At 48.0% G+C, this 27,451-nt stretch overlaps 1 protein-coding gene across 1 annotated transcript in view; it reads right to left on the bottom strand.

Annotated features, from left to right (window-relative positions):
• Positions 1 to 392: 392 nt before the first annotated feature.
• SMG1 (SMG1 nonsense mediated mRNA decay associated PI3K related kinase) overlaps positions 393 to 27,451 on the bottom strand; it is a 150,414-nt gene continuing 123,355 nt past the window's right edge. Inside the window, exons 51-63 of the mRNA XM_040441629.1 lie at positions 26,916 to 27,142; positions 26,209 to 26,359; positions 25,923 to 26,112; positions 23,715 to 24,184; positions 22,436 to 22,576; positions 19,069 to 19,221; positions 18,811 to 18,990; positions 11,530 to 11,757; positions 5,973 to 6,184; positions 5,782 to 5,888; positions 5,127 to 5,306; positions 3,047 to 3,153; positions 393 to 2,759 (exon numbers count right to left, since the gene is read on the bottom strand). Coding sequence (XP_040297563.1) covers positions 2,682 to 2,759; positions 3,047 to 3,153; positions 5,127 to 5,306; positions 5,782 to 5,888; positions 5,973 to 6,184; positions 11,530 to 11,757; positions 18,811 to 18,990; positions 19,069 to 19,221; positions 22,436 to 22,576; positions 23,715 to 24,184; positions 25,923 to 26,112; positions 26,209 to 26,359; positions 26,916 to 27,142 — 2,424 coding nt within the window. The 3' untranslated portion in view covers positions 393 to 2,681. The remainder of the gene's footprint in view (positions 2,760 to 3,046; positions 3,154 to 5,126; positions 5,307 to 5,781; positions 5,889 to 5,972; positions 6,185 to 11,529; positions 11,758 to 18,810; positions 18,991 to 19,068; positions 19,222 to 22,435; positions 22,577 to 23,714; positions 24,185 to 25,922; positions 26,113 to 26,208; positions 26,360 to 26,915; positions 27,143 to 27,451) is intronic.

The following is a 27,451-nucleotide window of genomic DNA, read 5'->3' as shown; positions in this document are numbered from 1 at the left end:
ACTCCAGCATTAGTACAGGGGCAGACTGGAAATGTGCCCCCATGTTGTAGATGTGTCCAAATTGACAGAAGGCGGGACAACAGCAATGCTGTAGTGCAGCACAAAATACCGCCCTAGAAAACCCCAAAACACTACAGTGCAGCATAAAATACTGCTCTATCACCATAGTGAGGATGGTGATACAGCGGAATTCAGGAAGGCACCTGCGACTGCTGGCCAGGCCATAAGTACCTGATGCTCCTAGCATTACTAATCAGATCTTTATGTACCTGGACAGCGGCCATGAGGAGGGCTTGGATGACCCCCCCCCCCCCCCCCCCCGAGATTTCCCCGTAAGGTCTATGGCCAGTCTGCCCCTGCATGAGACCTTTGAGAACCCAAAGACACCAGAAGATTGTACTCCATGTAAGTAAAGCAAAGCATTTTTTATTTTAGGACTGAACGCCATCCAGTTATCAAAAACTAATACAGTTTAATAAGGAAGTATGTAACTTTATTTCAACATTAAGATTCTGATTCTTCATAGACCTTTGTATCTGAAAGCAGAAATGTAATATTACAGGTGTCCGTGAAGTGCATTAATGTCAACGCTTCTCAGGAAATTAAATGGAACAGTCTTTCCTCACTTTATCTACACCTTACAAGGATTTTTGTTAATAGTAAAAGTGGCTCAAAAAAAAAAAAAAGAAAAGAAAAAATCTGTTATTCCTTTACATAGAATTCTGACGGACAAAGTCTTACCATCACCATTTTAAGTAATGTCTGCTGGTACACAAAACGGCATGCATTACTCAGCATTTATAAACTCTTAGCGGCCAGAGTAAAACACGACTGCCATCCCTACACTGACAGGTACACTAACCGCAACATTACAACTTTTTACGTGAATTCTGTTAATACTTTAGGTTTGGTGGAAGGGGGGGGAGAGAGAAAACAAAAAAAAAAAAAAGTGAAAAAAATTCTCAAACTGATTAAATGGTCTCGTCAGAGGCAGGGGGGCGCCTAAAACAGATTTTGCCACCACTTGCTGCAGTCCTCCCTGACGGGGAACGTTAAAGGTCATGAAATATTGCTGGTAACGTAGTTAGCGGTTTGATGGCAGTTGCTGGTTGAATCAAGATTCTCCCTAAACAGACAGAATATGTGCTCTTAGTAATATCCAGTATCATCAGATGGTAGATCAATTGGCTTTCACGCTGGGACTTATTCTCAGGGACCACACCAAATGAATAGATCACATACACAGGAACACAATGGCAATTAAAATTAAATTATGCAGATGGGTAATTAACTAAAGGGAAGAACATAAAAATAGCACAAAAAAGGGAGTTCAACAGGGTTCATTTAAAGTCATCAAGATTTACAACAAATCCCTACCGGCTATGGCATAACTAGCTAAATGAAGGATCGTACGGTTCACCTCTGATTGGACAGCTCGTGGGTGGTCATGTGTATGCAATGTCCTACAGAACGTCGGAGGTAAAAGCAAAAGAAACGATCAGTAAATTGAAATTTCTATACGTATATCTAAAGCAGTTTAAGAAAACCTGTGTCTTTGGGGATCCATGTGTCTTTTCAAATGGAATAAAAAAAAAAGAAGATGAAAAATAGAAAATCGCGCATGAGTTGGAGCCATATAACTGAATAAGCACCGCTTCAGAATGGACACTGCTAATGCGGCAAGGAATCTCAATTCACACATACTGGGAAAAGTATGAAAAACGCTCACATTGTGAATTTTCCACCACTGCAGTCTACCTCCACCAGAATCGTGTTAAAAAACTGGAAAAATAACTATAAACCAGCGGTTTTCTGATCGGAAGAACACGTTGTTGTTTCAATGCACAGCGCTGATCCCTTCAGGAGAGGATGTGGACACTGCTAGGTCTACCCATAGGGAATCGTCTACATGAATGGTTTTGAAAGCTCTAAGTTTTATTTGGATTTCTGCCCAACTAGCGAACGTACATACAGTAAAAGCTGACTACTGAGTGAGAAGTACAAGAAAATAACAAGTCTTCCTAACCTACAAGAATTTAGGGGAAGAAAAGAATGGAGAACAAGGCTTTTTCTTCTTCTCAGAAGTCCACCTAACTTCACAATTCTGTTCTTTGGCTGCTTCTTTTCAGCTATGTTTTTTTTATTTTATGCAAGGCATGCTTCATCTCCTAGCCTCGTCTGTGCTAAACTGGTCAACTCAACCAATAATGTTGCCAAGCAACAAGAGTAACCCCAAGAAACTGACAGCATCTTCTTCACGGCAAATCCTTGATGGCCCCAGTTTTCCCCCCTTTACGAACAGGGTTTAGCATTTCCTCAATTGTTGACAGGGTCACATGGAAGAGAGTTCTGGATCACCATGCTGTCTGGAGGATACCAATTTCTTTCTGCAGCCATTTGTCAGACTTATTGTCAGATCTTCCGTAGCAGAAAGACAATCACGTTAACCAGACGGTGAGCGTTATACTCTGTGCCCTGGGGATTGCTGACCATTGATGTTTAACATTTCTCTGGGTGCAGCGTTCTTGTGGGATTCCTTTTCCCACTGCACCAGGATTTCCTAGATTAAGCCCCCAGTATACATCGCCACCGGCCTTGGCGCGGCTGTGGATGCCTGAGACTTGAGTGATTCTGGTGGATTTCGGACTGTGCTGAACCAGGCTTGTTTGCAGTCTTCTTTCTCACACCCAAGCTGTCCAACCTTCATACAGCTGAGCCAGGTTATCTAGGTTTGTTGCCTCCTTAATCACAAAGTCCACCTAAAATAAACATAGAAAAGCGAACTGGTAAGCCAGGACAATCTACGCTAGGAACACTAACGGTATTTATATTTATTCGCTGCTGTCAATAGATTTCAATGGAGACAGATGCACATCTGAAGGGCAGGTCTTCTCCTCTAGGCCCAAGCTCAGGCCTGACAGATCAGCATGCATGTGTATGCAGACAGCCTAAGGCCACACAAGTTTTTCTTTCAGTCTCATTAAGAAATATCAGCCACCATCGTGCCATTTAAACAGTTACATGATATTTTTGTTTTTAAAAGTACCTGCTCGGCTACAGACATCCTCCTGTTAGGATCCACATCTCTTCCCTCCAGCTTGGCTTTCACACGTTTCCACACACTGACGGCATAAGAATTACGTTCTTGAACAGCTGAAAGAGAGGGAGGCAAAAAAATAATAAAATTTAAGAATTAAAAGATCTAATTTTGTTTATATGGTCTCCTTGACTATTTGTGCGGGTGTCAGTGGCGTGCCCGGAGGGGGGGGGGGGGGGGGGCCGCCCCGGGTGCCGGCAGGCCCAGAAGCAATGAGCGCTTCCATCAATACAGATGAAGCGCTCATTGCTGAAGCGCTGACACCCGTGACCCAGTCCCACATACTGCGGCGGGGCAGGGAGCAGAGGCAATAGTTCCCTGCCCCGCTGTCGATCACCGCCATAGGCTTCAGGCCTAGTAGGCCTGAAGCATATGCGGTAGTGAAATCCCGGCGCAGGACATCACGCGCACCTGTGCCGGGACTCAGCAGCACAGTGCTAGGACTCTGCAAGCAAGCGCAGGTAAGTATTTAGCCTTTAGTTTTTTTTCTTTTATGTGCCAACTTTGGGGGACATGAGGGGGGTGCATACAGGAGGACGTGGGGGGAATATGGTGGGATACTGTGTGGCACAGTGGGGGGCAATTTATTATGGGAGGGATGGCAATGTGGGGGGCAGTGTGGGCAACACTACCGCGTGGGGGGCAGTGTGGGGGAAATTACTGTGTGGGGGGGCAGCATGGGGGCCTTTCTATTGGGGAGGCACTGTAGGGTCTAGTCTACTATTTCTGGGGACACTATACAGGCATTATTACCTGGAGCACAATAGAGGGTATTATTATTACTGGGGGCACTCTAGGGGACATTATACCTGCTGTGGACACTATAGGAACATTTGGGGTCATTTATCAAACTGGTGTATGGTAGAACTGGCTTAATTGCCCATAGCAACCAATCAGATTCCACCTTTTATATTTGACAGCTCTTTTGGAAATCCAGTTCTACTTTACACCAGTTTGATAAATGACCCCAATTATGTCTAGTGGGGTCACTATTTTTTCAGCAGTATAGTACCTGGGGCATTGGGGGTGGCAGCAGGATGACACTGTGGGGACACCAGGATGGGGAGGTGGATGGAAAAACAAACGTGGCTGTGTTATAAACTCTGTAGAGACGAGATGCGGCTGAAAGAATTTCACGGAGGAGGAGAGGAAAGAGAAGGTCTACATGACAGGAGATGTCCCTGGATGTAAGGAGGTATGTGGTCAAGCATGGGGGGGGTGCCAGAGAAATGACCCGCCCCGGGTGCCAAACACCCTGGGCACGCCACTAGCAGATGTTCTTGCGAATCTGTGCTGTGGATCGGCTAAAATAAAAAACTCACCTTCCTAATCTTCGGCTGCTCCAGTGGTAATGCTCACTTAGTCACCCTAGCCATCCAGAGATGACATGGTGATCACGTGTGTACATGAAGAATCATCGCTGGAGGCCAGGATAGATAGACCGGTCAAGCTTTACCATAGAAGCATCAGAAAATTGGGGAGGTGAGCACAGTGTATATGCCGAACGTACGGTAGGGCTCAAATGCAGTCTACACATCAGTAGGTCTTTACTGGTCCTTTCAGATGCATCCATGCAAATAAGGCCAAATGCACACGGCCGTGAGCGGTCCGTGGTATCCCTGCCTGGCATCCTGCTGACAGCAGGAGCGCACGTAGTCATTGGTTTCTATGACGCCGTGCGCTTCATGCCGCCGTTGCACTACAGTAATACACTCGTACAGATCATACGAGTGTATTACTGTAGTGCAGCGGCGGCATGAAGCACACGGCCTCATAGCAACCAATGATGCCATGCGCTCCTGCTGTCAGCAGGATGCCAGGCCGGGATACCACGGACCGCTCAAAGCTGTGTTCCAAGGCCGTGTGCATTCGGCCTAAGAGCCTGCTTTTTCTAATGAACAAAAACCACTTACAAATATATGGTCCACATAAATGCAATTCTTTAAGCACCCTATTAATACTATGCGCAAAGCACACTGTGAAATGCTGAAATGCAGAGGCTGTTAGTATGGGAGCACAGGGCATGTACCTTTGCCAGTTTTTGGATCCCGCACTGCCTTTTTTGGACTCGAAACGATGCACTTGACAGGCCCTGGAATGGTGCTGGGAGGGGTGTCTGTGGATGGGGCCAAGTTTTTCTGAATTGGCTTTTTTGCATTCTGAGACATGCCCTCTGGCTGGGTCTTCTGGAGAGTGTTGCTTCGCACAGCTTTGAGGAGACAAATATACATAATGGCCAAAATGAAATGCAACGCATGCATGTGCCTTAGAAGTAGGAATAATTTAAACATGCACAATGCTGAACATCCCTACTAATATAGTCAAGGTTTTCCTGATGCCACTATACACACTGTACTGAATTTTTTAATTCCATGTCAGATGCGGACCGGGAGGGAGTGTGGTCTATTTGGGTCGGGCCGGCTTAGCGGAGCCAGGGTCGGGGTTATAAAGTCCGTCTTTTGAGGGTGGTCTGAGTGGCCACACTATGCAGAACAAGGGCTCATTCATAAGTGAAAGTATGCCATTCTTCAGGAAAGCACGGTCAGCTATAATACATAAATATCTTACTTTTTTGGGATTGGTGGCAGGTCCTCTTTAAAGCCAAAAAGACAAAGCTAATCCACTACACAAAGTATAAAACTAAAGACCTGGGAGCAGCTGTTGGAAGTGGTTGATGAAATTACCTGCAGCAAAGCTGGGCAGATACATAGAGGAGGACACTGGACTGGCGCATTCGTTTGTAGTATCAGTTACCAAAGGCGAAGCAAATCCCACCAACTTGTCGTAAATGCTGCAGTGAAAAGTGTAGGGTATGTCAATGTTAATACAGAGGACCAAGTGGAACCTGAACTTAGGTGAAAGTGCTAACTCTTACCTCTGGCTTTGCATCTTCAGCTCCTTCAGAGTTGGCGTGATCTCCTGCAGCATTTCTATATGTTCCTGGGTGCGCACCTGGCCCAGAGCCTGAACGATAGTGAACAGGACAGTCTGGATGTTATCCTGCCAGGACTTGTACTCAACCAAAAACTGTCTCACACTGTTCTCGTATGGCACATCTTCACCATCAATCACGGCTGCGTCTTCATCCTAGAAGTGAAATTGTGGCAAAGTCACATTTACACCTGACCAATTTCAGGTGATAAAAAGGAGACTTTTGTATTACTTACCAGTAAAGTCTCTTTCTCGCTCTTCCTTGGGGGACACAGGAAACCATGGGACACAGGAAACCATGGGGACACAGGAAACCATGGGGACACAGGAAACCATTGGTATAGCTCTGCTCCCTAGGAGGCGTGACACTAAGCGAAAGCTGTAAGCCCCTCCTCCATCAGCTATACCCCTCAGCCTGGAGAAGAGACTGCCAGTTGCGTGTCCAAGTAGTGAAAGATAACCACCAACCGGAAAAAGAACTGTCGAGCCCCAACGGGGGCAACCAAGCCGGAACCACAACTGTAACCCAATGAAGGGCGGGTGCTGTGTCCCCCAAGGAAGAGCGAGAAAGAGACTTTACTGGTAAGTAATACAAAAGTCTCCTTTTCTCGCCCATATTCCTTGGGGGACACAGGAAACCATGGGACGTTCCAGAGCAGTCCCAGAAGGGAGGGACCAGAACAAACTAGACCAACACCAGAGGCATCAATCAACTGCCGCCTGCAACACCAGACGGCCTAAAGCAGCGTCAGCCGACGCATGAGTATGCACCCTGTAGAACTTGGTGAAGGTGTGCAAGGAGGACCAAGTGGCCGCCTTGCAAATCTGCTCCGAAGAAGCCCGATTTCTCTGAGCCCAGGAAGCCCCGACCGCTCTAGTGGAGTGAGCGGTAACACCAAGGGGAGGAACCCTGCCCTTGGCGAGATAAGCCTCAGTAACAGCCATCTTGACAAAACGGGCGATAGCAACCTTGGATGCCGCCATCCCTCTGCGCGACCCTTCCGGGACCACAAAGAGCGAGTCAGTATGCCTGAAAGAGCTGGTTACTTCCAGGTAAATCTTGAGCGCCCTGACAACGTCCAGGCGATGAAGCTTCCTCTCCCGCGGATGGGAAGGGGAAGGACACAAAGAGGGGAGAACGATGTCCTCGTTCAGATGAAAGGCGGAGACCACCTTAGGAAGGAAGGAAAGGACCGGACGAAGAACCACCTTGTCCTGGTGGAACACTAGGAAAGGTTCCAGACAGGAGAGTGCAGCCAATTCGGACACCCTCCGAAGAGAGGTGATGGCTACAAGGAAAATAACCTTGCAGGACAGAAGTCGCAAGGAAACCGTCCGCAGAGGCTCGAAAGGAGAAGCCTGGAGCGCTGAGAGAACCAGGTTCAGGTCCCAGGGCGGTACCGGAGGGCGATACAGGGGAACCGCGTGAGCCACGCCCTGAAGGAAGGTCTTGACAGGACCCAGGGGGGCCAGTGGGCGCTGAAACAAAATGGACAGCGCAGATACCTGACCCTTCAAAGAACTAAGGCCTAGACCTTGGGCCAGTCCGCTCTGCAGGAAGGACAAAACGGTGGGGAGAGAAAAGCGGAGCGGAGGAATCCCCAGATCGGCACAGAACCCCAAAAAGGTCCTCCAGGTCCTATAATAGATCCTAGAAGAGGACGGCTTACGGGCGCGGATCATGGTGCGGACGACGTCCGCAGAAAAACCCCTACGCGTCAGGACGGTGGTCTCAACAACCACGCCGTCAAACGTAGGGACCCTAAACGCGGGTGGAAGATCGGTCCCTGAGAGAGAAGATCTTCCCTGGCGGGCAGCGGCCAGGGCGCGTCTGCCAGGAGCAGCATGAGGTCGGCATACCAAGACCGGCGGGGCCAGTCCGGAGCGACCAGAATCACCGAGACGCCTTCCGCCGCGATCTTCCGAAGGACCTTGGGCAGGAGAGGGATGGGAGGGAATATGTATGGGCGCGCGAAGCCTCGCCAAGGAAGAACGAGGGCGTCGGCTCCGCAAGCTCCCGGATCCCTGGCCCTGGACAGATAGGCGGGGACCTTGTGATTGAATTTTGAGGCCATGGGGTCCACGTCCGGTATGCCCCAACGAAGGCAAATGGCCTCGAATACCTCCGGGTGAAGAGACCACTCGCCGGGGTCGACGGTGGTGCGACTGAGGAAGTCCGCCGCCCAATTGTCCACCCCTGGAATAAAAATTGCAGATAGGGCCGGGACGTGGGCTTCCGCCCAACGGAGAATGCTGGAGACCTCCCGCATCGCAGCAGCGCTGCGAGTGCCCCCCTGGTGGTTTATGTACGCCACAGCCGTGGCGTTGTCTGATTGTACACGAACTGGATGACCCTTCAGCAGATGAGTCCAGTGTCAGAGACAGAAGGGCCGCTCTCAGTTCCAGGACATTGATCGAGAGTTTGGACTCCGATGGAGACCAAATGCCCTGGACGGATCGGGGAGGAAACACGCCTCCCCAGCCCGAGAGACTGGCATCGGTTGTAACCACCAACCAGTTGAGTGGCAGAAAGGACCTTCCCAGAAGAGGGGACTGTAACCACCAGCGGAGAGATGACCGCACCGGAGGCGAAAGATGGAAGGGATGATCCAGAGACTGCGGTGATTTGTCCCAGGAGGAGAGGATCGCCCGCTGGAGAGGGCGGGAGTGAAACTGCGCAAATGGGATCGCCTCGAAGCAGGCAACCATCTGCCCCAAAACCCGCATGCAGAAGCGGAAGGACGGTCGACGGTGGAGAAGGAGACCCCGAACCGCCCCACGGAGGGTCAGACGTTTTTCCGAGGGAAGACGTACCTCCGCCGCTCCCGTGTCTAAAAGCATTCCCAGGAAGACGAGTTGTCTGGAGGGGGGAAGGGAGGACTTGGGGAAGTTGATGACCCAACCGAACCTCGCCAGAGTCTCTAGAGTGAGATCCACGCTGGCAACCGCTTGAGAAAGGGACGGAGCCTTGATGAGGATATCGTCCAAGTACGGTAGCAGAAAAACACCCCTGGAACGGAGTAAGGCTAAAACCGGGGCCAGGACCTTGGTGAACACCCGGGGGGCTGTTGCCAGCCCAAAGGGAAGGGCGACAAATTGGAAGTGGAGGTCCCCCACGGCGAATCGAAGGAAGCGATGGTGACACCGGGCTACCGGAACATGGAGGTAGGCATCCTGTATATCGATGGAAGACATGAAATCTCCCAGCTCCAGGGAAGCCACCGCGGAGCGGAGGGACTCCATCCGAAACCGTCGAAGGAGGAGAAAACGGTTGAGCTTTTTGAGGTCCAAAATGGGCCGCACCGAACCTCCCTTCTTGGGAACTACAAAGAGGTTCGAGTAGAACCCTTGGAATCTTTCCTCTGGAGGAACGGGGGTAATCACCCCCCTGTCCAGTAAGGCTTGAATGGCCGCGGAGAACGCAGCCGCGCCTTTCGGGTCCCGCGGCGGGCGGGAGCGAAAGAACCGATCCGGAGGGAAGGATGCAAATTCGATTTTGTATCCGGAGGACACAATTTCGAGGGCCCAGACGTCGGAGACGTGAGCCATCCAGACGTCCTTGAAAAGGAGGAGCCGGCCCCCCACCCGGGTGGGTGGGGGCGCGCCTTCAGGCAGAGGACTGTTTTGCTGCGGGTGTGCGGGCAGCCTGCGGCTTGCGTCAGGATGGCTGCGCCCGAAAAAACGGCTTCCTACGCTTGTCCTGGGGAGGAGCCGAAGCGGCAGCTGTGGTGGGAGCCCCAGAGGCCCTGCGGGAGGACCGAAAACGAGACGCACCAGGGCGTCCGCGGGGGGCGCCCCTGGCTTGGGGTTGAGGAAGATGGGTGCTTTTACCACCCGTGGCCTCTGAAATAAGTTCGTCTAAGCGGACCCCGAAAAGGCGGGAACCCGCAAACGGTAGCCCCGCCAAGGAACGTTTGGAGGCAGCGTCCGCTTTCCAGACCTTCAGCCAGAGCTCCCTCCTGACGGCAACTGCCAGGGCGGAGGAGCGTGCAATAAGGGCTCCCGCATCAAGGGAGGCCTCACAGACAAAATTCCCGGCCCGAATAATAAGCTGGGCCAAGGAACGTAGGTCCTGGATGGGGACGTCCGAGTCCAACTCCTGTTCCAGCTGCGCACCCCAAGCAGAGATTGCTTTCCCTGCCCAAGCAGAGGCAAAAACCGGTCTGAGAGCAGAACCGGAGGCAGCAAAAATGCCCTTGGAAAGGGTCTCCATGCGACGGTCCTCCGCTGACTGAAGAGAGGACCCGTCGGGAACAGGGATGGCCGTGTTCTTTGACAGCCGAGCCACAGGGGGGACCACCTTGGGTGGGGAAGACCAGGTGGCCACGACATCGGCTGGAAAAGGATAGCAAATGTCCAGCTTCTTTGGGTTGACAAACCGGGCGTCCGGGCGAGCCCAAGCCTTAGACACCACGGAGGAGAAATCAGAGTGGATTGGAAAGACTTTTGAGGCCTGCCTGGGTCTGATAAAGGAGACGCTAGCTGCGTCCGAGCTAGGGGGGTCATCCTGCACCTTAAAGGTGTCACGAATATCAGAGATGAGTTGGCCCATCGCTGAGGCTAGCTTGGACGGCAGGGCCGAGTCCATTTCCAAATCTGAAACCGCCAATTCACCTTCAGAGAGCGAATCCTTTGGAGAGGAGAGGCCCGTCTGGGTGCGCACGCGTGGCGGAGAGAGTGAGGCCTCAGAGGAGGAGGCTCGCTCTACTCTAATACGCTTCTGAGAGTGCCTAGCTCGGGAGGGGTCACTAGGAGAGGGTGAACCCGCTGCAGCGGCAGAAGCAGTGGACCCGGAGGGCGGTGAAGTGGAGGTCAGGCGGTGAAGTGGAGGTCCCTTTGGACAATGTAGCAGTGGCCATGTTGGTAGCAGCGGTGGGAGGGAGGAAGGGGAGGCTGGAGCAGCCACTCTCACCATACGCTGTCTTCGCCCTCAGTCCATCCAGCGGGGGTCGCCCCTTCAGCTCCTGGCACCGCAGTGGCAGGAAGCCGGGGGAGGGACTTGGCGTGCGGGCGACCCTGAGCTGGCGGGACGCAGTGGAGCGAGGCTGCCCTGGTCCACCTTGTCTTCTGTGGGGGAGGCGGCAGTGCGGAATTACCGGCACTGGCGCAACTCAACCCCGGGAGAAACAGAGGGGTCTAATGCGCCTCTGTTGTCCCTGTAGGTAGAAAAAAACCGAATTAAAAAACAACAAATAACGTAAAAATAAAAAATCATAGGAAAACAACCCTGCATAAGCAGGGGGTGTCTTGCCTCCTTGGACACTAAGCAAAAACTGGCAGTCTCTTCTCCAGGCTGAAGGGTATAGCTGATGGAGGAGGGGCTTACAGCTTTCGCTTAGTGTCACGCCTCCTAGGGAGCAGAGCTATACCCATGGTTTCCTGTGTCCCCATGGTTTCCTGTGTCCCATGGTTTCCTGTGTCCCCCAAGGAATATGGGCGAGAAAAATAAAGAAATCCCCACCAGTTAACAGTCCCCATCTCCTATGACATGTTTGCCTTACCTTTGCCATGGCTTTCAATAGGTGTTTCACATCTCCTAGCTGCCTATTGTGACCGGTGAGCACAGTCTTGATGCAGTCCACCAGATTCTGGATGGTCTCACACACAGTTTCTACTTGCTGCTCTTTCTCACTCTGCAGATTTCTCTGATTCACCATATCATGGCTCAGCTGTTTGTGGGCAGAAACCAGCCACTCGGGGCTTCCAATAGTGTGCTCGTTGGAGGCTGCCTGCAAAGAACGCCTTACAAGTAACTCTCTAGATATCCGTCAGGTCACAAGGTAAACGTATATACCGACAGCGAGATGTGGTCTCACCAAGACCACCACTTTCCACACGACCTATTATAGCATATGGATGTCACCGAGGGGCCCACACCCCTTCGAGGAGGGTATACAATGTATATAGGAGGAGGACTGGAGGAGGATATACAGTGTATATAGAGGGAGGACTGGAGGATATACAATGAATAGAGGGAGGACTGGAGGATATACAATGTATATAGAGGGAGGACTGGAGGAGGATATACAGTGTATATATAGAGGGAGGACTGGAGGAGGATATATAGTGTATATAGAGGGAGGACTGGAGGAGGATATACAATGTATATAGAGGAAGGACTGGAGGAGGATATACAATGTATATAGAGGGAGGACTGGAGGAGGATATACAATGTATATAGAGGGAGGACTGGAGGAGGATATACAGTGTATATAGAGGGAGGACTGGAGGAGGATATACAATGTATATAGAGGGAGGACTGGAGGAGGATATACAATGTATATAGAGGGAGGACTGGAGGAGGATATACAATGTATATAGAGGGAGGACTGGAGGATATACAATGTATATAGAGGGAGGACTGGAGGAGGATATACAGTGTATATAGAGGGAGGACTGGAGGAGGATATACAATGTATATAGAGGGAGGACTGGAGGAGGATATACAGTGTATATAGAGGGAGGACTGGAGGAGGATATACAATGTATATAGAGGGAGGACTGGAGGATATACAATGTATATAGAGGGAGGACTGGAGGAGGATATACAGTGTATATAGAGGGAGGACTGGAGGAGGATATACAATGTATATAGAGGGAGGACTGGAGGAGGATATACAATGTATATAGAGGGAGGACTGGAGGATATACAATGTATATAGAGGGAGGACTGGAGGAGGATATACAGTGTATATAGAGGGAGGACTGGAGGAGGATATACAATGTATATAGAGGGAGGACTGGAGGAGGATATACAGTGTATATAGAGGGAGGACTGGAGGAGGATATACAATGTATATAGAGGGAGGACTGGAGGAGGATATACAGTGTATATAGAGGGAGGACTGGAGGAGGATATACAATGTATATAGAGGGAGGACTGGAGGATATACAATGTATATAGAGGGAGGACTGGAGGAGGATATACAATGTATATAGAGGGAGGACTGGAGGAGGATATACAGTGTATATAGAGGGAGGACTGGAGGAGGATATACAATGTATATAGAGGGAGGACTGGAGGAGGATATACAATGTATATAGAGGGAGGACTGGAGGAGGATATACAATGTATATAGAGGGAGGACTGGAGGAGGATATACAATGTATATAGAGGGAGGACTGGAGGATATACAATGTATATAGAGGGAGGACTGGAGGAGGATATACAATGTATATAGAGGGAGGACTGGAGGATATACAATGTATATAGAGGGAGGACTGGAGGAGGATATACAATGTATATAGAGGGAGGACAGGAGGAGGATATACAGTGTATATATAGAGGGAGGACTGGAGGAGGATATACAATGTATATAGAGGGAGGACTGGAGGAGGATATACAGTGTATATAGAGGGAGGACTGGAGGAGGATATACAATGTATATAGAGGGAGGACTGGAGGATATACAATGTATATAGAGGGAGGACTGGAGGATATACAATGTATATAGAGGGAGGACTGGAGGATATACAATGTATATAGAGGGAGGACTGGAGGATATACAATGTATATACAGGGAGGACTGGAGGAGGATATACAGCGTATATAGAGGGAGGACTGGAGGAGGATATACAGTGTATATAGAGGGAGGACTGGAGGAGGATATACAATGTATATAGAGGGAGGACTGGAGGAGGATATACAGTGTATATAGAGGGAGGACTGGAGGAGGATATACAGTGTATATAGAGGGAGGACTGGAGGAGGATATACAATGTATATAGAGGGAGGACTGGAGGAGGATATACAGTGTATATAGAGGGAGGACTGGAGGAGGATATACAGTGTATATATAGAGGGAGGACTGGAGGAGGATATACAGTGTATATAGAGGGAGGACTGGAGGAGGATATACAGTGTATATAGAGGGAGGACTGGAGGAGGATATACAGTGTATATAGAGGGAGGACTGGAGGAGGATATACAGTGTTAATAGAGGGAGGACTGGAGGAGGATATACAGTGTATATAGAGGGAGGACTGGAGGAGAATATAGAGTGTATATAGAGGGAGGACTGGAGGAGGATATACAATGTATATAGAGGGAGGACTGGAAGATATACAATGTATATAGGAGGAGGATATACAATGTATATAGAGGGAGGACTGGAGGATATACAATGTATATAGAGCAGTGTTTACCAACCAGTGTGCCTCCAGCTGTTGCAAAACTACAACTCCCAGCATGCCCGCACAGCCAAAGGCTGTGTGGGCATGCAGGGAGTTGTAGTTTTGCAACAGCTGGAGGCACACTGGTTGGGAAACACGGATATAGAGGGAGGACTGGAGGATATACAATTTATATAGAGGGAGGATTGGAGGAGGATATATAGTGCAATTAGAGGGTATATAGTGTATATAGAGGTAGGAGGGTATATAGTGCAATTAGAGGGAGGAGGGTATATATAGTGTATATAGAGGGAGAAGGGAATATAGAGTAATTAGAGGGAGGAGTGGAGGTGGGTATATAGTATATATAGAGTGAGAAGTGGAGGAGGGTATATATGATAGACTGGAGGATGGTATATAGAGGGAGGAGGTTATATAGAGTAATTAGAGGGAGGAAGGTATATAGGAAGGACTGGAATATATAATGTATATAAAGGGAGGACTGGAGGAGGGTATATAGAGGGAGGACTGGAGGAGGGTATATAGAGGGAGGACTGGAGGAGGGTATATAGAGGGAGGACTGGAGGAGGGTATATAGAGGGAGGACTGGAGGAGGGTATATAGAGGGAGGAGGGTATATAGAGGGAGGATTGGAGGAGGGTATATAGAGGGAGGATTGGAGGAGGGTATATAGAGGGAGGATAGGAGGAGGGTATATAGAGGGAGGATTGGAGGAGGGTATATAGAGGGAGGATTGGAGGAGGGTATATAGAGGGAGGATTGGAGGAGGGTATATAGAGGGAGGATTGGAGGAGGGTATATAGAGGGAGGATTGGAGGAGGGTATATAGAGGGAGGAGGGTATATAGAGGGAGGAGGGTATATATAGCGTATATAGAGGGAGGAGGGTATATAGAGGGAGGAGGGTATATAGCGTATATAGAGGGAGGAGGGTATATAGCGGGAGGAGGGTATATCGCGTATATAGAGGGAGGAGGGTATATCGCGTATATAGAGGGAGGAGGGTATATCGCGTATATAGAGGGAGGAGGGTATATAGCGTATATAGAGGGAGGAGGGTATATAGCATATATAGAGGGAGGAGGGTATATAGCGTATATAGAGGGAGGAGGGTATATAGCGTATATAGAGGGAGGAGGGTATATAGCGTATATAGAGGGAGGAGGGTATATAGCGGGAGGGTATATAGAGTATATAGAAAGAGGAGGGTATATAGAGTATAAACAGGAGGGTATATAGAGTATAAAGAGGAGGGTATATAGCGTATATAGAAAGAGGAGGGTATATAGCGTATAAAGAGGAGGGTATATAGCGTATATAGAAAGAGGAGGGTATATATCGTATATAGAAAGAGGAGGATATATCGCGTATATAAAAAGAGAAGGGTATATAGCGTATATAGAAAGAGGAGGGTATATAGCGTATATAGAAAGAGAAGGGTATATAGCGTATATAGAAAGAGGAGGGTATATAGTGTATATAGAAAGAGGAGGATATATAGTGTATATAGAAAGAGGAGGGTATATAGCGTATATAGAGGGAGGAGGGTATATAGCATATATAGAGGGAGGAGGGTATATAGCGTATATAGAGGGAGGAGGGTATATAGCGTATATAGAGGGAGGAGGGTATATAGCGTATATAGAGGGAGGAGGGTATATAGCGGGAGGGTATATAGAGTATATAGAAAGAGGAGGGTATATAGAGTATAAACAGGAGGGTATATAGAGTATAAACAGGAGGGTATATAGAGTATAAAGAGGAGGGTATATAGCGTATATAGAAAGAGGAGGGTATATAGCGTATAAAGAGGAGGGTATATAGCGTATATAGAAAGAGGAGGGTATATATCGTATATAGAAAGAGGAGGATATATCGCGTATATAAAAAGAGAAGGGTATATAGCGTATATAGAAAGAGGAGGGTATATAGCGTATATAGAAAGAGAAGGGTATATAGCGTATATAGAAAGAGGAGGGTATATAGTGTATATAGAAAGAGGAGGATATATAGTGTATATAGAAAGAGGAGGGTATATAGCGTATATAGAAAGAGGAGGGTATATAGCGTATATAGAAAGAGGAGGGTATATAGTGTATATAGAAAGAGGAGGGTATATAGTGTATATAGAAAGAGGAGGGTATATAGTGTATATAGAAAGAGGAGGGTACATAGCTATAAGCAATGCGCCGCACAGACCTTTCACTTATCACTTACCAGTAGGAGGAGCACCCGGCCGGTCACAGACATCGCATGTAAGTATAATGCTTCTAAAATTGCTAAGTAACCATGGAAGCCAGGACTGCAGTAGCGTCCTGGTTGCCATGGTTACCAATCAGAGTCCCAGCGATTAAACTGGGACTCCGATCGGAACTCTCTGCTGCCACCAATGATGGGGGGGGGGTCGGTCATTTTAATTAGGGGGGTGGGAGTAGGGGCCGGCCGCACTGGCCACCAATGAGTTAAATACGGGGGGGGGGGGGGCAGTCATGTACACAGTTCTTTTAGTATATTCTAACTTGAAGCGTCCCCATCACCATGGGAACGCCTCTTTGTTAGAATATACTGTCGGATCTGAGTTTCACGATCTAACTCAAATCCGATGGTATATTCTAATATAGAGGCGTTCCCATGGTGATGGGGACGCTTCAAGTTAAAATATACCATCGGATTGGAGAAAACTCCGATCTGATGGGATATTAATAGGGACTCCTGACTTTACATAGAAAGTCAATGGGGGACGGATCAGTTTGCAATTGCACCATATTGTGTCAACGTCAAACGGATCCGTCCCCATTGACTTGCATTGTAAGTCTGGACGGATCCGTTTGGCTCCGCACGGCCAGGCGGACACGAAAACGCTGCAAGCTGCGTTCGGGTGTCCGCCTGCTGAGCGGAGGCCAAACGGTGCCAAACTGATGCATTCTGAACGGATCCGCATCCACTCAGAATGCATTGGGGCTGTACGGATCCGTTCGGGGCCGCTTGTGAGAGCCTTCAAACGGAACTCACAAGCGGAACCCCGAACGCAAGTGTGAAAGTAGCCTTAAATCGCAGAGCCCTACATGGAGGGACTGTCATTTTAATAGCCATCAATTATAAAATTATAATTGAGATTATAATCTCCTGTTTGGCTTGCCTTCAGAAAGGAGTCATGAGAAGCTGCTTTACATCGCACTGTGCCCAGACAAAGCAGAATTATCGCAGATCTGCAGTGCATGTTCCACGTCACAGATATGTGGCAATTTACAGGATAATACTTGTGGATGGGGTGCAGAAATATGAACATTCTGTGGATTTTCACCAATGCAAAGAGTAAAATTTGCATGTGTGGATTTTTCTGAGCATTTCTGGGAACATCCAGAGAGGAAACTATCCTCCATGTCTGGATGTAGGCTTCGTTAACACGCTCCACTGCTGCATGCGGCCAAATCCCCAGCTTCCCACAGAGGCCAATGACCTCACGATTTTGCTGGTAATATCTTAGCAGGCTTTAGGCAAAAATTGCCAACCTGGCTTAATCGTAAGACTTTCTAATATAAATAGACCAAACAGCAGACGTTTAGAAGCTGTAAGGCCCCTTGCAGACGAGTGTCCGGATTAGGTCCGGATGCATTGCGGCAAACCCGCACGAGTAGGTACGCAATTGCAGTCAGTTTTGACTGCGATTGCATTCCGTACAGTTTTTATCACGCGGGTGCAATGCTTTTTGCACGCACGTAATAAAAAAACTGAATGTGGTACCGAGACCCGAACTTCTGCACTGAAGTTCAGGTTTGGGTTCAAGGTTGTGTAGATTGTATTATTTCCCCTTATAACATGGTCAATTGAGGGTTAAAAAAAATAAATAAAAATTAACTCACCTACTCCAATTGATCGTGTAGCTGCCGGTCTTCTGTTCTTTCTTCAGGACCTGTGGTGACGTCACTGAGCTCATCACATGGTCCAATCACATGTCCATCACCACGGTGATGGACCATGCGATGTGACGTCACCACAGGTCCTTTAGCCGGCAGCTCATGGTTAAAGAGGTAAGAAGAGAGCGGCTGCTACGCGATCAAGAGGAGAAGGTGAGTTAATTTTTTTTATTTAACCCTCAATTGACCTTCTACTAAGCATTCTGTATTTAAGAATGTTATTATTTTCCCTTATAACCATGTTATAAGGGAAAATAATACAGTGAATAGACTGTCATCTTAGCAACCATGCGTGAAAATCGCACCGCATCCTCACTTGCTTGCGGATGCTTGCGATTTTCACGCAGCCCCAATCCCTTCTATGGGGCCGGCGTTGCGTGGAAAACGCACAATATATAGCATGCTGCGATTTTCACGCAACGCACAAGTGATGCATGAAAATCACCGCTCATGTGCACAGCCCCATAGAAATTAATGGGTCCAGTGCGTTCACCTCACGCATTGCACCCGCGCGGAAAACTCGCCCGTGTGAAAGGGACCTTAGTGGCAGAGAGAATGGATAAGTCGTCTCTCCCATCCTACACCCAGACCAGTTCTACACACTCAGCACATAGCGAAACTGGGCAAAAGGACTGAACCGTTTACTGCCAAACAGCAAAAACAAAATGCCGTCACTTTGGTCAGTACAAAAGGCAGGTATTACCTACAGTTAGAGAAGAAAACCAATACTTACCACTCGTTTTAAAAGTTGTAGCTCAAGCTCAGACACAGAGCTGTTGAACTGTGAAGCAAACGAGCACATCTGCTGACAGCGTTTAATGAGCTCAAATAAGCTGGTGTCTAAGCTCAGGGTCTCGGCAGTCCGTGTACGTAGGCTTTCAAAGTGTATGATGGTGCTGCACAGGAATGTTACCTGTAAAACAATGCAGGAGAGGTCATCTTCTCTCCGCCACCACATCAATTGCTGTAGCTTTTAGGGACATCATCATACCTGGCTTGTTCTTTGACTCTCCTTTAGCATAAAGTTTCTTCGCTCACTTATTGTAGCCTCAAAATCTTGAAGGACTGGTGCCAACGTGGGATTTGCACCTCCTGCCCATTTTAGACGCTGTTCAATGCTGGCTTCTAAAGCGGCAAGTTTTTCCTATGCAGAAATCGATAAAACATCACTACAAGCTAAACCCAGCAGAATCCATGCTCTATAGTCAACACTACACAGGCTACAGGGAATGTCTCATTTTATTTTTGCTTCAGTAAAGGGAACCTGCCATCCGTTTTGACCCCCACCTCGCCTGAACCACCTACAAAGCCATCTCAGAATATTTCCATGTTTAGCTGCAGTCACGCAGCATTCCTTATAAAATAAAGTTTCTCATCTGTATCATTGGGGGGCACAGGCTTGACCATGGGTATAGCTGCTGCCACTAGGAGGCAACACTAAGCACAAAAGTGTGAGCTCCTCCCTTCAACTATACCCTTCCTACAGGGAGTAAGCTAAAACAGTTTTAGCTTAGTGCCCGTAGGAGGCAGACCTCCCTGCTTTGCAGGTCTGCTGATCTTTTTTGATTTTTTTTCTCTCTTTTCCTTTCTTCTTGTCGCTCAAAATTCCAATGCAGTCAGTTAGATCCCCTCTGCTCTTTGTGCCTGCCCCACCGTCAAGTGGCTCTGACCCTGATCCAGTCGCCCCTCCTGCCCAGCCCATGGTAGAACCGGAGTGGGCGCGTTCCCTGTCAAAGATGATACAGGACGTCTCCCATACCAAAAAAAAAACATTGTGGAAATGCTGGGGCGTACGTCTGCAAGGCAATTCTCTGATCAGTCCGACTCTGGGGATCCTGTGGCTAATTCCCATCGTGGTCATCCTGCAAAACGGGCCAGACCACCCTCCACCAGAAGGTTGTCTGAGTCCCCCATTTCTTCTGTCTCTCCACCACCTCGCAGAGAGTCTCGCTCTGACGTGTCCTCCCTGGAAGAGGCATGTTCCAAGGAAAACTTTTCAGATGGCTTTGTCTCTCTCCTCTCAGCTGGACGGAGAGCCATGTTTCTACGCTGTCGGCAGAGTTCACATCCCCGGCGTCGACAACTGGATCGCCAACTTCCTCAGCCGGGAGTTTTTCGATCCCGGCGAATGGGCTTTTCACCCGCAGGTATTTCTAGTGATCTGCGAGCGGTTGGGTCGAGAACTTCGTCGCACAGTCCAAGGATCCCCTGGCGTACAACGCCCTCATGATTCAGTGGAGTCAGTTGACCTTTTCCTTACACGTTACCTCCTCTTACCCTTCTGCATCTTCTCCGAAAAATTAAGTTTGAAGGTCTGCCCGTCATTCACGAGTGCTGAGTGTGGCACGCATCCCTAGTGGCCCTCCTCGCCGACAAACCCTCTTGTAGCAAGGACCGATCTTCCACCCGAATTTAAGGTCTCTATACTTAATGGCATGGCTGTTGAAGCCGCCATACTAAGGGCTTGGGGTTTCTTAGATGTTCCTATCCAGACAATGATTTGTGCCAGGAAACCGTAGTCCTCCCGCATCTATGACCGGAACTGGAAGTCCTACTTTAGTTGGTGCGAACGCAATCAGCTGTCTCCCATTAGTTTCTTGTTGCCACAGCTCTTGTCTTTCCTGCAGTCGGGCATGGACTTGGGGCTGGCTCTCAGTTCTCTCAAAGGGCAAGTTTCAGCTCTTTTCATTCTATTTCAGCAGAACTTGGCTTCGTATTCTGCGGTTCCGACGTTTCGGCAGGGGGTTGCTTGCGCACGCAGCGCCCCCTCACCGTCCTCTGTTAAATCCCTGGGACCTTAATCTGGTGCTCAACGGTCTCCAGTCCTCACCATTTGAGCCTTTGCCCCTTCACTTCCTTTCCTACAAGGTAGCCTTTTTAGTGGCAATCGCTTCCATCCATAGGGTGTCGGAACTTGCGGCTCATTCCATTCGGTCCCCCTTCCTGATCCTCCATCAGGACAAAGTAGTACTTCTCCCTGTTTAGTCCTTCCTTCCGAAGGTTGTGTCGGCATTCTATCTCAATGAAGAGCTTTTACCTTCCTTTTGTCCTGCCCCGTCTCATCATCGTGAGCAGTCGCTTCACACACTGGATTTGGTATGAACCGTTCACATCCATCTTTCTCAGACGTCCTCTTTCCGGCGGACGGATTCCTTGTTCGTCATTTCAGAGGGGCCTAGACGAGGGTTGGCTGCGTCCAAAGCTTCCATTTCCCGATGGATTCGTTTGGCCATTGTGGAAGAGTACCGCATCAGTGACCGGGCTTCACGGTTACTGCTCATTCTGCTCGGGCAGTAGGGGCCTCTTGGGTAGTGCATGATGGGGCTTCGGCCCTTCAGGTATGCAAGGCGGATACACACCTTTGCGTCTTGTGGCGCTTCTCTGGGGCGTAGAGTTTTGCAGACAGCAGTTCTCCGATTGGCCGGTTCGCTCTATGGGCCTCTTTGTGGCCTACTTGGTTCTGAGTTTGTAAATTATTCGGTTTTCCTGTTCTTGCTTCTCCTACTGCTTTTTGCACTAACTGTTTTAGCTTAGTCCCTGTAGGAAGGGTATAGATGAAGGGAAGAGCTCACACCTTTGTGCTTAGTGTCCGCCTCCTAGTGGCAGCAGCTATACCATGGTCAATCCTGTGTCCCCCAATGAACGGAAGAGAAACTGATTTTACGGCGATTACAAAAATCTAGTTTTTAACAACTCCAGCACCGTCTGCATTTTAAAAGTGTGGGCAGGGTGTTTCTTCAGCAGGCAAGAGTTCTATAAACCCAGTGGCAACTCTTCCCAATCTAGGTTTTGATTCACATGCAATGCCTCCTGTCTCATTTACCGTCTCCTCCCATAAATCGAGCCTAGATGGGAGGGGTTGCTGCCAAGACTACAGGACACTTGCCTGCTGAATGACACTTTGGGGGCTGCGTTAAAACTGATGCTAGGTGCTCATGTGGAAGTAAATGTATTTTCATTTTTTTTTTAAATGGTGTATCAGAGTTGCCCAACCTGGGGCCCTCCAGATGTTGCAAAACTACAAGTCCCATCATGCCCGGACAGCCTACAGCAGGGCATGGTGGGAGTTGTAGTTTTACAACAGCTGGACAGCCGCAGGTTGAGCATCCCTGTAGCTAAACAGTCTCTATGAAAGGATGGAATGTCTCCTTTTCTCTAGATAGCATCTATCATCATATCTGCCGTTAAGCTGACTGCTATTGCTCCTAACCATCCCAACATGAACACTGTTCGGCTAAGCATGCATGTGTTTTCAATGGAGTAAGGAAGAATAAAGGTGCCCTTTATACACCATTAAATAGTCATTGTCCCAATGCTTGAAAGATCAGCCACACGAGATGTAATAAAAAAATATATACCTGGGATGCAGCAATAGAAGAGTCAATTTGTCCAAGTGTATGAAGTTTTTTCTTCATGCTTGTTAAAATTGCAGACCTTGGAGGAGGAGGAGTAACAGATGGCGTCTGCGGGCGACTGATCAGTAAATCTTCATGTTGCCACTGAAATGAAAGACAAGTAACAGATGTATAGTTATTTTTTTATTTGCATGTTACTGGATAAGAATATTCATGACGACTAATGAACAGTCATTGGGTCACGTAGATATATTTGGTTGCAGATGCAAGACAGAACAGTCTGAAATCACATTACTGCTCTGTAATACGGATACCGTTAAAAGGCATGTCAGCAGATTTGTGCCTATGAACTTGGCTCACCTAATGCGTGCGCTTGTCAGCTGAAGGCATCTGGGTTGGTCCCATGTTCATACGTTTTAACATATGCAAATGAGCCTCTAGGAGCAACGAGGGCGTTGTCGTTACTCCTAGAGGCTCTGTTCTCTCTGTAACTACTGTGCCCTCTGCACTTTGATTGACAGGGCCAGGTGTGATAAGGTTTACATTGCCTGGCCCTGTCAAAGAGCAGAGGGCGCAGCATTTGCAGAGAGAGCAGAGCCTCTAGGTGTCAACGCCCCCATTGCTCCTAGAGGCTCATTTGCAAATATTAAAATTTTTCTCAGCACTGTGGGCACATATGAACATGGGACCAACACAACAGCCAAGTGCACATGTAACAGGTCAGCCAGTTTCATAGGTACAAATCTACTGACAGATGCTCTTTAAGCTGTGTAAGAAAGTCATAGTATGCATCCACAGGAAGGCACAAAAGGCAGTCCTAGGATATGGTAAATGTGCAATTCAACAGTAAATGATGTCACTACGTTCCAAAAGCATAAAGAAAAGTTTACTAAAAGTATGCTTAAAACCCCTTTAATGACCTGTGACGAAAAATGGTCATGTACTTGTTCCAGCATCATGCCATACATTTTTGTCATGGTGATCTCACAGGTGTGTAGATCCGTCCATTAACTGCAGGGCTGCTCCCATTCACTTCAATGGACCGAGTGCTGCAGCAACCAGCTCCGTCCAGTAGATGTAGTGGTGTAGTTCTGGTGCCAAAGCTACAAGGTGACAGCTGGTTGGCGGGGAGTCTGACCCCCGCCGATATGATACTGATGGACTGTCCTGACAACAGGCCATCACTATCAAAATCCTGGACAACCTCTAAGAAATGTATAGGCGGATAATCAGCTTCTCGCTCATAAGTGTGTTGCAACAAAACTAACTGGTTTATCATTACCTGAAACATTGCAATGTGCAGCTGTAAACGTTGCATGCTGGTTTTGCAGGATGCAATGTTGGTTTCTAGGCGGCGGACCAAGTCTTGTTTCTTCCAAGCAGTGTCAAACGAACTGGCTAAGACAGTAGCTCTGTTCATCACAAGCTGTGAGAAGCGGGAGATCTGAATGTTGTGCTCCACTGCCTTCTTACAGAGATCATCAACAGAGACTTTGCTTTCAGCCCCAAAGTCCTTGGCTTCTACTTGGGCAATTATATCCACCCCCAGTGCACTGATGTAGCTGCACAGGGTCAGCCCCAAGGCCTGTGTAGGGAGGCCGATTAATAGCTGCCTCACAAAATCAGCAGTAAATGACTTAATTGGTTTGGCCATCTGCTCTTCACTCAAAGAAGAATTTCTATACATGGTTTTAACATTGACTAGCTGAACCGGACCATTTACAGGGGTTTGATCATCTATTGGGGACTTTCCTAATAAGACAAAAGAGGGGAGAAAAACAAAAACAAACATGAATAAACCTCTGGATAGGTCATCAGTAGCTGATCAAAAGGGTGTCCAACACCTGGGACCCCCCACCGATGAGCTGTTTGAGAAGCCACTGAAGCTCGCAGTAGCGCCGCCGCCTTCTTGCAGCTTTCCCTAGGCCATGTGACGTTACGTTCATTGGTCACATGGCCTAGAAGCAGCTCAGCTCCGTTGAAGTAAATGGGGCTGAGCCGTGATACCAAGCACAGCCGCTATCAAATGGACGCTGTGCTTGGTGAGCTGTGAGAAGCCCCAGGTGTCGGACCCCCACCGATCAGATACTGATAGGTCATCAGTAAAAATATGTTGGAAAACCCTTTTAACAATTATATTGTAAAATTATATTAGAATAATGTATTCATATGTACATGCTCCCTTTACTGGAGCCACCTATAGTTTCTTCTGTTTTCAGAATCTCCGGCATGAGAATTACACAGTAAACAGCTCTGCCCACTGTGAATTGGATCAGCGCAATGCCCAAGCACTACAATGTATGCAGCTGTACAGCTGTAAGATGCTATATACGGTATGTGTCATCCACAGATCCCCCTCCATAACAGTGTCATCCACAGATCCCCCCCCCCCCCCATAGCAGTGTCATCCACAGATCCCCCTCCCTATAAAAGTGTCATCCACATGCAACTAGGACATGTTCAAATCTGAGTGATTGTGGTTTAAAAAAAAAAAAAAAAAAGACAGCAGGACTTTTCTTCCCTGTTGCAGTTTTAGGTATTGGGTAAAGTATCACAGCATTTTTAAGCATACTTGTGTAAATGTATCGTTGTTGTAGCTGGCCCCCCCTACTTTTGACCTGGCACCCAGTGTGCCCCCTCAAAATTTGAAAGCTAGGGACGCCACTGGGCAGCGGGTGCCAGGAATCGAACCCTTGTGGAATTTTTTATTTCCCTAAAGTGGGGAAAATTGGCTTCTACCTCAGTTTTTTTTTTTTGCCTTCCTCTGGATCAACTTGCAGGATGACAGGCCGAACTGGATGGACAAATGTCTTTTTTCGGCCTTATGTACTATGTAACCTATCCTTAAGATTGGTCACCAATAAGAAACCCAGAAAAAACTCTAAGTCAGGGACGGACAACCTGTGGCTCTCCAGGTGTTGCAAAACTTCAACTCCCAGCATGCCCACACTGCCTACAGCTATCAGCGTGCACAGAAGGGCATGATGGAAGTTTGGCCATCCCTGCTCTAAGTCAATGGGCACCAATGTGATACACAGATACGTCAGGGTCCACCAAGGCTTACCATGTGGATTGGCTACCAGGTCTGGATAATAGAAGTTCCCAAATGGGAAACTCAAAGCAAATGGACATCGGAAATGGACATCGGTTGTCCAAATTGTATAGGTTTGGGCCTAGTTCACTCTTCAGTGATTTGGTCAGGGATTACAATCAGTGACTGAGCCAATACCAAAACTGGGTCCTATGGAACTTATAATGAAAAGATTTGCATTTGTTCTGCGCTTTTGACTCACAATCGCTGACCAAATCACTGAGGTGTGAGCTATGCCTTAAAGGTAGGTATAAATGAAATGGGTATTAATTAGTTTTCCTTTTTGAGTACAGCCATGCATTTTACTATGATGCAGTAAGAGGCCTGAAAACAAACAAGCAGAAGACTACGGTCTTACCTGGATATGATTTTATATCGACAGACTAGAGAATTACTCACCAGACAAGGTTTGAGAGAAAACTCCACAAAGTCGGAAGAATTCCCTGATGGTTTGTAGTCTCTTTAGGAAGAACATTTCATCCAAAACACGCCGAAGTTCTTCATCTTCAAAAAAGTTCACTTGAATACTGCGTGCTTCACGGATGATGTCAACCTTTCTCCAAGCAGGTGGGATTTCCATTTGTTTCAACTAAGGCAAAAAAACAAAAAAAAAAACAAAACACATAATTGTCATAATTTGCATTTAATAAGAATCTTAGTCATCAGGACATCAATAAATACTTACCTTTTCAAGTAATAATCCAAATGCAGTTTCGACCTGAGCGAACATCCCATCAAACGCCACAAGAAGCATCTGACCAGCTGACATTTTTGGAGTTTCATCCACAGATCCATTTCTTGGCTGAATTAGGTCTCCATATTGAGAATGAAGTAACCTGCAAAAAGTGCACCCATCAATACAAATTTATAAAAAAAGAAATCTCCACCACCCCTTAGACAACTACAAGGCATATATTACATGCAATGCAGCCAGAAGTGTTGGGTATAATCTGAATGTTTCATGCCCTCCCTGTCACCGTAAACCTTCCCTCTATTATGGCACTGAGTGGATGGGAGCTATGCTGTATGAGCTGCCCGTCTTCTCTTCCTCCCCTCTCACAGCAATAACTCACACACAGGCTGAGAGAGCCTGCAGCATCATCCCCCTCCTCTCCTCTGTGCCATCTAAACAGCTGCAGACAAGGAAATTGAAACTACAGGCTGCAGGAAAGTAAAACACGTCACCTAATAAAATCTATCATAGTGTCATGTATTCATATGTACTTTTGATGTATGCCAAACAGAATAACTATTTTAACAAATTATTGGTTTCTTAGGCTTTTTGTATGCATCAAATAAATGCAGAAATGTCTGTGCCATTCATTCCCTTTAAGACATCGTCCATATACAATACACCCCAATTCATATACTGTAGTTCAGACTGCTGGATACCTTGCAATGTCAATGTAGTGAGCATTTGCCTCATCTTCCAGACCCATGGCTGCGTTCCTCAGATAGGTCTGCAGTGAATCGACCACAGCCTGCAGCGGAGTCCCATCTGTTGTCTGTTCAATCAGGTTGTCCAGTTCTTGCAGCATGGCCTCTAATGTCTGCTCACCTTTCATCAAGCATCTCAGAGCTTCAGGGAAAATTATCTGACAGAAGTTTGAGTTCAATTCCTTTAAAAAACAAACAAACATAAAAATATGCAATGTTCAGCAAACAAGGAACAAGTCCGAATTTAAAGGGCTTATCCACTTTCAAGAAAACCCCCCTACATGTGCCGGGCCCCTCACTGGTAATATACTCCCCCCCGCCCCTGGTCCCCGCACCGCCGCTTCTCCCTGTACACGGATGAAAACATCCAGTTTCGGAAGGAGCAGCCAATGGCAGGCGGGGACGAGCCTCCCTAGCATCGCGGGTGACACTAGGGATGCTCGTCCCCGTCCTCACCTGCCATTGGCTGGTCCCCCCGACACCGGATGATT

The sequence above is a fragment of the Bufo bufo genome, chromosome 7, assembly GCF_905171765.1.
Source record: "Bufo bufo chromosome 7, aBufBuf1.1, whole genome shotgun sequence".
Taxonomy (NCBI): Eukaryota; Metazoa; Chordata; class Amphibia; order Anura; family Bufonidae; genus Bufo; species Bufo bufo.
The sequence above is the reverse complement of the archived record's forward strand: the minus strand, read 5'-3'. Positions and strand labels throughout refer to the sequence as shown.